At 44.5% G+C, this 10,610-nt stretch overlaps 1 protein-coding gene across 6 annotated transcripts in view; it reads right to left on the bottom strand.

Moving 5' to 3' along the window:
- Positions 1 to 2,407: 2,407 nt before the first annotated feature.
- LOC133351928 (nuclear factor 1 A-type-like) overlaps positions 2,408 to 10,610 on the bottom strand; it is a 399,089-nt gene continuing 390,886 nt past the window's right edge. For all 6 annotated transcript variants that reach the window (XM_061567537.1, XM_061567542.1, XM_061567543.1 and 3 more), the window contains one exon: positions 2,408 to 10,317. In XM_061567537.1, coding sequence (XP_061423521.1) covers positions 10,300 to 10,317 — 18 coding nt within the window. In that variant the 3' untranslated portion in view covers positions 2,408 to 10,299. The remainder of the gene's footprint in view (positions 10,318 to 10,610) is intronic.

Raw genomic sequence — 10,610 nt, 5'->3', positions numbered from 1 at the left:
ACTGGATTTACATATAACACTAGCAATAAAATAAAAAAGAATGCCCATTGTTTGACTAAGACGGTATTTGTTGTTGTTGCAAATAAATAGTGGCTTCTCATGCGTGCGTGTGTGACTCTTTATGAAACGTGTCGTTGACCTGTCAGCCCAAGTCGCCACGTGTGTGCGTGCGTGCGTACAGAGAGGCTAACACACCATTTAAAGTTACGATTCTGTCGGCACCGTATTGGCCGAAACCACAATAGTTGTTGTCTTTCATTTCATTGTTCAATTGTACATAATGCAAGCCTATAGCACCTGCGTATACACACACGTGTGTGTATACACAGGGCTGAACCAATCATAGATGCCCCCTCGATCCACCCCTCCCCCAACTGGTTTCTCGCGACTGACTCGCTTTTGCCTCAATTTCAAATCGTAACTATTCTCACCAAGGTGAAGTGGATAGTGTGAGAGCGACGCATCTATCTAGTGGGTGCATCATGTGTTGAGACTGGTGGGAGATATTGTAGAGCTTTGATGTAATAAAAAACACATTATTTTTAAAATCTGTAAATGTCCTGTGTTTATATCGTTATGGCGGGGTATCTATATAAACGATCGCTAATATAACAATAATGTACAATAATATTATTGCGTGTCTACGTGTTCTTATTTAAACGTCAGGTTGGTACGAACGCGAGAAAGACCATTGAACAGCTTGTCCAATCTTGCCTCTATTGTTCTTGGAATGCGGTTATATCATTTGACATCACACACACACACACGTGCAAGCGGCAATGGCCTTAGCGTGCTAGTGGCAATCGAAAAGGCCATTGGCTACGCCGTGGTTTCGTGGACGAAAGCGCGCGCGTGTGTGTATATATTGACGTTACTTTGAAAAAAATTCATATTTGGGATTGTTTTCAGATTTTCAAGGTACAATTCGACGCTATTCATTTTCAAATAACTAACCCGTCATGGAGTTTTAATGACGCTTTTAGCGTCAAGGTGTGCCTACCTGCCTCTGTACTTACGTGTGTACCTATCTACCTGCGCACCTACCCACGTTCCTTCCCATATGCCTACCTACCCATCTGCGTGCCCACCTACCTACCTAACTGCCTCTGTACCTATCTCCCTACCAACCTCCTATTTGAATAAAGCCCTTAGCTGTTAAAAAAACAAAAAAAAACATTAGTTTTCACACACACAAATGTTCGTTAAAATATAAATTTCATATATATTTTAAATTAACATCTGTGCATGCGAGAGGTCTTTATCGGGCAGCGGATTGACAATGGGCCGGACTTCATTGTCTACTTTTATTGCCGTAGAGTAACGCACACTATCCGTGCGTTGTGTCCGCGGGCGTTAAGTGATTTTGAAACGGAGTGATAAAAAATACCCAGCGCTGTTCCAGATGAAGGTGGTATTTTAGCCGTAGAGATGGGCACAGCTTCAGCTATAGGCTTGCAATGTGTACGAGGACGGTATTCAGACACCGTGGGTTGTTGAAGACCGCGTGTAAAGTCTCAGCTCGTATTGTTGATCGATTCGCCTGTTTGTAATTGATTGCATTGATTGATGCGCAATTGATGAGATCACAAACTGTGCTCGCGTTTGAGTATTTAACAATTGTGGTTTTTCTGTTTGTTTTTGTTTACGTGCGAATGAATGAACCGTAAATAAAATGATGTCCAGTGACGTCATACCCCCCAGCCGCACAACACCAATAAACAAACAACAAATAAAAAACCAAAGGATGAAAATATAACGACCCCTCCCCCCCCCCCCAAAAAAAATGTAGAGTTTTGTCTTTCAACAAAAAAATACACTCGATACACACGACAGCACAATACTTCCGTTCCTGTCCACATGCAAAGTTCTCGTAGCACAAAGAAATTACACAAATTTATGTATGTTATGTTTTTTTTACCGTACTGCATAGATAGCAGTGCCAACTTTGGTCAAAAATCAAAATCAATAATAAGCCATAAGCACAGACAGAGTAATAACCAGCGACGTCACCGAAGCAATAACAATGGGAATAAAAACGGTCAAAACAATGTGATTAATGAGAATAAATCTGCGCGACTAATCGTCTCAACAACAACAAATAAACGGGTTCAACAAGCGGCGCTGCTATTTCTTTATTATTCTTATTATAATAGAGGAGCCAAAAAAAAGAATCATCATGAAACAATAACACACGAGGAAAAACTGCATTGCATAAATTGTCCGTATATTTGATACAACAGCAAACGAAATGGAAGACAGAGGCTCAGAGAGAAAATAGTGGGGGGGTGGAGAGGGGGGGGGGTGGAGAGGGGGGGTGAAGTGGGGGGGGGGGGGAAGTGGGGGGGGGGGGGAAGTGGGGGGCAGAATTGGGTAGAGGGACTGGGGTGGGTCATTTTGCCCAACACGAATACTGCGACTCGTTATCTATATAACATTGTGTTTTTTTTACCAAAAGCGTTACACATGAATGCAGATGCGCTTATACAATATACGACCACTAGAAAGAAAAAAATGCTGATACATGTAAATCGTGTAACGAATGACATCACTCGGTTTCTTAAACGTATTTTTTTCCCCGCCGTTTCTTTCAAATTTTTTTTTTAAAACTACATGAAATACAAAGATGTCAGATCTTATCATCATAACAATCGCACGGATAATTCATGCAGCATATTAAGGTGCAGCAATGCATTGTGTAAATTAATATCTCTTTTTTTGTCTTATCACACTTATTTTTGTTAAAGTACGTATCTTTTTTTTCTCAAAAGGCAAGGCACATGATGTGGGTGCGTTTCATTTTTTTTCCTTTAAATTCAATTACCTACTTCGTGCAAATTAAAAAATAGCTTTTTGTTAATCCATCATATAATAGTGCCATTTGCAACGGGAGCCCCAGATTCTATATATCGTACATATATATAAAAAAGGATCAGACAGTTGTGGTTTTCACACACTCCAGTCCTTGCGGCACATCGCCATAACCAATTTACTCCTGTCATTCGAACTATTCGTTACACGCTGCAACGCGCCCGATCGCGATCGTTGTTAAATACGTGACGCACTAAGCAATTAACCCAGTCTGCGTTATTAGAGCCGTTTCAAATTAATATTGGGATATCAGTGTGTGTGTACACATGTTCCGTGTGTATGCGCGTGTGTACACGTGTTCCGCGTGACGCAGGCGGGGTTCATTGCTTAGCGCGTTTCGCCCGACGTGTTCAGCAATCATCCGGCGCGTGCAAGTGAGATAATTTGCATTGTACTGAGTTTACATTGGTAAACGGGGAAAGAGTGAGCGTGGTGGGGATTGCGAGAACTGGGGTGTGGGAAACACACGTGTGTATGTGTATATGCAATATCAACTACAAGTTATATATACGCGCATATATACATTCATACGCATACATATCCATGTGTATGTATGTATAAGTGTGTGTATGTAGTGCAGCGGTTAGCGCGCCGTGCCACTAAACTGGCGACCCGAGTACGATTCCCGCTCACAGCCACCGACACACCAGTGATGATTATTATCTGAACGGGTCATGGGCCTCCTCTAGGTCGACTCGGCCTCAAATTAGTACACTACTTGGTGCGATGTGTGAACATCGCTAGTAGGGATACAAAGGCGGCCGGGGCTGGTGCTAATCACCAACTCCCTCGTGTGCCGTGCCGGCCTTACAAATGTAGTTGCTAACAGCACTTGTCCCAACAGTCTGTTAAAGCAATACGGGGGAATTTTTGTTTGTCTCTGTATATATATAGCTTAGGTGAAAGTGTGGTCAAACTATTATCCAGCAGTGGATTGATTGTATAATTGTACGTAAGGATTATCGTGGTGAGATTTTTCTCCCGGTATTCCGATTTCACTACACACGCTAAATCATTTAATTGGTCAACAATAATTATTTTGAATCAGTAAAAAAGCTTTTCTGTGCAAAACAATATTAATAGTATTTTTAAAATACATTTTCTGGGCATTAAAAAAATTTGATATTGCCATTTATCATAATCGTGACGATAGCCGCAACACGCATACACCTGATTAGCGTACATCAATGCACAGTCCGATCCATTTACAGATATCCCACCGACTGCTAATGGGCCTCTTTCGACTCGACAGGTGATTGCATATTTCTCAAGGATGGCTCCACATTTTACAGAGGCGATCGTTAACACGTTGCATTGAGATTGTTGGGAGACTTGGAGGGGCTTTGTAAAAGAAAAGCAGTCTTATCCATTCTCACCTCTCCGTTATTTCAGCGGGGTATCTATAAATGGCTCGCACCCGGTGTGCATGCGCGCGTGTCTACACACACCTACATACACACACACACCTACATACACATACACACACACCTATAGCGCCTGCGTGCGGCATCTACACGTGCGTAAACGCATGCGCACGGGGCTTAATGTCACATGGAGCTGTTCGGGGCTGATCTCCGGAAAACGACTCCCCTCCCCCGTCGCTGTCTGGGGGGTAGGCACACACACCCCCCATTATTATATATATAGAAACTGAAGCTCTTTGCGGAGAATGGGGGAAGAGAGGGAAGGCGATATGGAAGGTGGAGGAGGGTGCGTCTGACGGGCACTCGGACACGTCAGCCACGCGTCTCCATGGGGAGAGCGCGCGAGTGCGCCGGCTTCAACGCGTGGAGGGAGAGGGCACAGAATATACACGGCGTGGAACTTGCATGCCGTCGGAATTGTCATGTTCAGATGTCGATCAGAGAGCAAGGGCGTTCCATATAGTGGTATCTGGTATCGTTGTTGTGTGTGTGTGGGGTGAGCGGTAGTCTGGCGGTTAGAGCGCTGCGCTACGAACCCGGCGACCCGAGTTCGGATCCAGCTCACAGCCAACGCCCAGTGAGGATTGTCTGAACCGGCCGTGGGCCTCCCCTAGGTCGACTCGGCCTCAAATTAGTACCTGGAGCGGGGTGTAAACATCGCCACTAGGGAGACAAAGGCGGTCGGGCGTGGTGCTGGCCACCCACCCCCTCGTGTACCGTTCCGGCCTTCATAGGTGCTCGCTAACAGCACTTGCCCCTACAGTCTGTTAATGCTATACGGGGGATCTTTGTCTTTGTGGGCAGCGGAAGTGAAGTGAGCTCACGGCCAACAACGGTGACGATTATCGGAACCGGTCGTGGGCCTCTCCTAGATCGACTCGGCCTCAAATGAGCACCTGGGTGGCGATATTTACACCCCCCCCTCCCACGCGCCATCCGGGCTTTCATCGGCGTTCGCTCACCGCACTTGCCCTAACAGTCTGTGCAAGGCTATCTTTGTATACTCGTATGTATATACACTTACTGGTAGTGTGTACACAGTGGATATTTATTATGAAGTGTATATAAATAGTATACATTGTACACGTGTATATGCTTAGATATTTTATTGAAATGTGTAAGCATATATATACGTGTGTATAGCGCTTAAAAACCTGCTACTGTCAGCATGTGTACGCATGTAAGCGCTGCACGTGGTATGCATGCACACATATATATGCATACACAAATATGCATATATATGCGTAAAACCAAAAATGGGATTCCGTTTTGTGGTATATGGGTATGCATAGTTACGTATGTTTTTATACACACACATTTATATATATATCCATGCGTGTGTTTGTCTTTGTAGTGCAACGCAGTTAACTCATGTCTAATCAACACGTTTCGTCTTGTTCGCAATTGTATATGGTGCTACATCATAACGTTACCATTAAACACAATACTTTTTTTTCTAATTGCTCCCGAAGATAGTTAAATATAGTAAAAAAAAACGATTAACGATTTCAGTTAAGGTGCATACAGATAATAACAGTACAATTTAAATATTTGAGTGAATCATCACCAGGGTTTTATATGGTCATTCACTGTGCGCTGTTGTGAACTATGGTACTGCATCGATGAACACACATACATGTATATATGGAACACCCTTGCTACCATCATCATTACTATTATTATTTTGTAGAAGCACTTATTATTTCGTTTGTGTGTGGTTTTTTTTTTACGCGAACACTCCTTTTAAACAGCTTTGCTGCACACCGTAAATTACAGAGAGAGAGAGAGAACGCCAATAATCATCAAGGAATCCCAATAAAATATATGTGTGTGTATATTTTTTTGTTTTAACGAAACGTGTCGTTTCGGCCCCGAATGTACATCTCTCTCCTCTCTCTAAAATAAACTCGCGTAATAGAGCAATAATATACTTGTGTGTATAGCCGGTATCATGTCAAGCCAAAAACAAATGCAAGACCCACAAGGCCATGCACACCCCTTTCTGACCGGCACCCCAATGCCACCACGCACCCCACTCCTGGCTCCCTTGACCCCACGTGAACCACTGGGGTCCCCCACTGCCACCCCGGTACGCCACCCCCCCTCCCAGATTTGTTAGAGTAAACCCCTCCTGTACCCCAATTGGCAATGCCCTCTCGCTCATTTAAATGCGGCCACGTAAGCCCCATCTATTGTTCACGTGCGATCGGCGAGTGGAAAAGGGAGGTGTGGGGGAGAACGGATGGGGGGAGGCGAGGAGGGGTCGGGCATGGGGGGGGGGTCATACACATCTTAAACGCGCCACCGAGAAAAAAATATAACCTATAAAACAACAACAACAAACAACGATAACAACAACGATAGCGATTCTTTCTCTCAGTTCTCCACTTTTCTCAATCCGACAAAGGCAAGCTATATTTAGAACCCCCCCCACCCGCCTATCCCGCCACCGACCCACGTGTTTAGAGTCCCAGGGCTGAAACTGGACTTATACAAAAAATTAAAAAGGAAAAAAAAGTGAAAATTACAAATGTCTCATTTTTTTCTTTAAAAAAAAGACCGCCTCCTCCCTCCCTCCCCCCACCCCCCCAAGCGAAACTTCTCTACAACAGACGCCCGTTTTGTTTTTATTTCCCTACAACAAATCGATTGCACTTTGCCTCTCAAATTAATATTTTTTTCAGTTTTTTCTCGATTTTTGTTTGTTGTTACTCGCTGCTGTTGCCGTGGAAAAAAACAAAAAACAGATATTTTATTTTGTAAATCGTAAGCAAAGGTTGTAATTGGCGGGGTCTTTTTAGAATTTTTGATTCACTGTTTAAATGGGTTGAATAAATACGGCTAACTATTGTTAAGCCATAGTTATTTTGTTTTGCCCGATAGATTCCGGGTTATTCTGGTCACCAAAGTCATGAATCATCGTTATTATTTTTGCATTTATTTAAAAACCATTTTTTTTACGATCTCGTGTGTGTGTGTGTGTAGGGGGTGGGAAGGAAAATTGCATACGTTGAAGCGATGCAACGATGTTAAACTGATCTACTACCACTATCTTAAGTATCGCGTCTATGATGTACTCCAGTAAAAGAATGCCCATTCACGTGCGGAAAAGTCTATTTGCATTAAAACTGAAAAAAGGTTGACTACTGCTACTACCGCTACTGGATGTTGGTTGGTTTCTATCCTACAACACCGTGATGTACGTACATAAGAAGGCCATCGTCACTTGTAATTAGAAAAAAACACCACCATGCATGTTCGGTCGGGTGTCATCGGACGGCCACTCGCAAATGGCTCGACAAAGAATCACATAGTTAAGGCTGACACCCCCCCCCCCTTCTTGATTTTGTCTTGCTCTCACGCACGCTGGTGCGCGTGTGTGTCCGTGCGTGTCCCGTACGCGTTTTTGTGAATCCTGTGAAGTGTTTTACAAGCGAACGCACTTTATAAAATACACGTCTATCGATGACAAAACGACACTAAACAGTAACTGCGTGGTCACATTCAATTCTAGAGCGGGAGGATGGTTTGCGCGTGTGGTGTGTGTGTGTGTGTTTAAACGTACGCGAGTGTGTGCAACTTCAGCTCAAAGGTGAGCGCTACGAATGCGCGCGATTTAAAGTTTGTAAAAACGAGTGCGTTGTTTGAAAAGCGCGACAATTGGAATCTAACCCGGTCTGGAGCGATCGCGACAGTGCCAAAGTCGCAACCAGTATCCCGTGACCGTGCGTCAACACCCACGCAGCTACTGGATAATGCCCCGTCACATCGGCTGAAAAAAAAAGAAACTACTCCTGATGCAATGTAGCGCAAACATTTATATCGTTAATAAGCATCTAACTTTCATAGTAATCATGAAAACAGCATCTTCTGCGTGAAACACCAAAACTGCCGTTCAAGACTCCCCCGAACGAAACTCTCGGATTCAGCTCAAGTTTACGAAAAATGCATTCTTCTGTTTAAAACTGGGCGAGTATGCACCACTGATGGCATCGTGAAATCGTTATATTTCGTCGCTAGACGCACGAACGGTGAATCCAATCCGTTTCTGATGACTGAAACTGCGTTCCGCTGGTTTTCTTTCGTCGAGTATTTTGTTTTTATAAAAAGAAAAAAATTGAGTTTGTTTTTCACGTGCAACTTAGTTTTGCACCTAAAGGTAAAAGCAAAATGGACGCGTATATCTATCGATCTATCCGGTGAGTATGTTTTGTCTTTTTTTTTCCCCCCGTCCCTTGCATGCACAAACGATAAAACCAGCGGTCACACGTCTACACGAGCGAGAGTTGATCCCTTCGATGCGTAATCGGATTCTACTGAAGAAGAATGCATTTTGTGGCGAAGTCCACGACTCTGGTCGGGACGTTATCACCACTTGACGTGATCACGAGGAGGAGGAGGAGAACACAAAAAAAAACAACAGCGTTAATAAGTAAAAATGGGAATAGGCGACTGGCCAGGCGACACAACAACAACCTGAATTCTATTCATCACAGCACCATAACACTAGTGAACTACAACTCTGTTAGAAAACGGTCAGCGGTTGGGAGCGCAGCGGGTCATCGTGGCCATGCAGTTCTTCATGGGAAGAAATCATTTTTAAAAGAACCTCCGCTTTACATCCGAAATCGCAGGGATTCATTTCAAGGGGGTTAGTGACCTGGAGAAAAACACTCCCTGCATCCCCGGCACACCGCGCCGTGGATATCTTCCGGTAGGCCAGGAAAATATTCGGTGAGAGATGAAGGCCCTTGTGTTAGGACCGTGTCACCACTACCCCCTCTCCCCCCCCGGTTTTAATTGTTGGTAAATTTTATTCATATTTATTTATTTTTGTTTGGACTCGTATAAAACGCAAGAGATAGCTCGGAGGAGCGTGTGAGTGTGGGTTTGAAACAAGAGACACACACACACGCGGGCGCACGTGCACTCCAGAACCCCAAGGACACAATTTACATATCTGCGGAGAACACACTGGGTAGATAATTACCCGAAGATGCATTATGGGTATCCTTCCAGCAAATTAAATTCGTTAATTTTAAGCAAAAACATTGGGCAACTCATTATTACTCTTAAAATTGCAATAATAATAAAAATGGTGCTGTTACTATTATTACAAATTGACAATTTGTTAATTCGTTTTAAGCATCGTACAAATGCCTCACTACGTGTTCACGATCAACAGATTACGCTTCACTCACCAGACGTCAGCACACGGACGCGCGCGCGCACGCGTAGTCCGGTGTGCGGTGGCGCCCATCTGCGTGTTCGCAAATCAACGATCAGGGGGCGAGTAACGCCCTGCAAGTGTTGTGTCACACTCACGTGCGGGTGGCTGCTTGGCTTTTAGGTCATGTGACAGGGGGTCCCGGGGTGACCCCCGGGGTGACCCCCCCCACCACCCCACCCACCCCATCACGGGGTCATTTTCACCTCCGGGTTCCCTGGTCGGTGTCTTGCAAGGCCAGAAACTCACTGCCTCCCAACCGCTCGCTCCACAAGAAAAGCAATGAAGTCCGTTTAACGCTGCTGCTGCTGCTGCTGCTGCCGCCGCTGCTGCTGCAACACAAATGTCCGCTGAGGCGACCTGTTCGCACTTTAATCATGCAAGTCTCCAGTTAGTTCCGGATGAGTTCATCTGTACGGTATGTGCGTGCGTGCGTGCGTGTATGGTGCGGCGGGCGGCAGCGCGTGCGTGCGTGCGTGACTGCGCGTTCGTGTTTTGACGTGTCCGTGCGTCGTTCCATTTGTTCAAGTTCTCTTTTAAGTCGTTGCTGTTGATGCGGTTTGTTGTTGTCTTTTTTTTTCTTTTTAAAAATGTTTTGCTCGTTTTTTTTAGTTTTTCCTGGTTTCCGTTGTTGACTTTCTCCTACCCCCATCGATCGAGAATTTGGCGGGAAAAATCGAGGCGTTGCTTTTAGCTGTTTTTATTTTGCCTTCGGTCAGAAGCTTGGGAAATGGTCTGGCGGAGTGCTGCTTGAATGGTGAGGATGGAAAGCTCCGCTTTTCATCCCAAGTACCATGGCTGCTCTCACGACAAAAACAACAACAACAACAAAAGTTCAGAGAGATAAACAACAAAGAAACATTTTTATAGCAGCACAGAATCATCATCATCATTGTCGTCGTCGTCATCATCATCATTGTCAGTGGTTGCAAAATCATCAGAAGCAGCAGTGAGATTTTAATGATGGTGTCCTCATTGTCTTCGACATTGTGGCAATCATGATGATAATAAGCAGGAGCAGCACAACAATAACTGGACTAACTTCGTTCACATCTAACCAGCAGCAGCAGCAGCAGCAGCAGCAGGGCTCT

The sequence above is a fragment of the Lethenteron reissneri genome, chromosome 39 (assembly GCF_015708825.2).
Source record: "Lethenteron reissneri isolate LAM-NWPU_2019-01 chromosome 39, ASM1570882v1, whole genome shotgun sequence".
Lineage (NCBI taxonomy): Eukaryota > Metazoa > Chordata > Hyperoartia > Petromyzontiformes > Petromyzontidae > Lethenteron > Lethenteron reissneri.
Note: the sequence above shows the minus strand (reverse complement) of the source record. Positions and strands in the feature narration are given on the sequence as shown.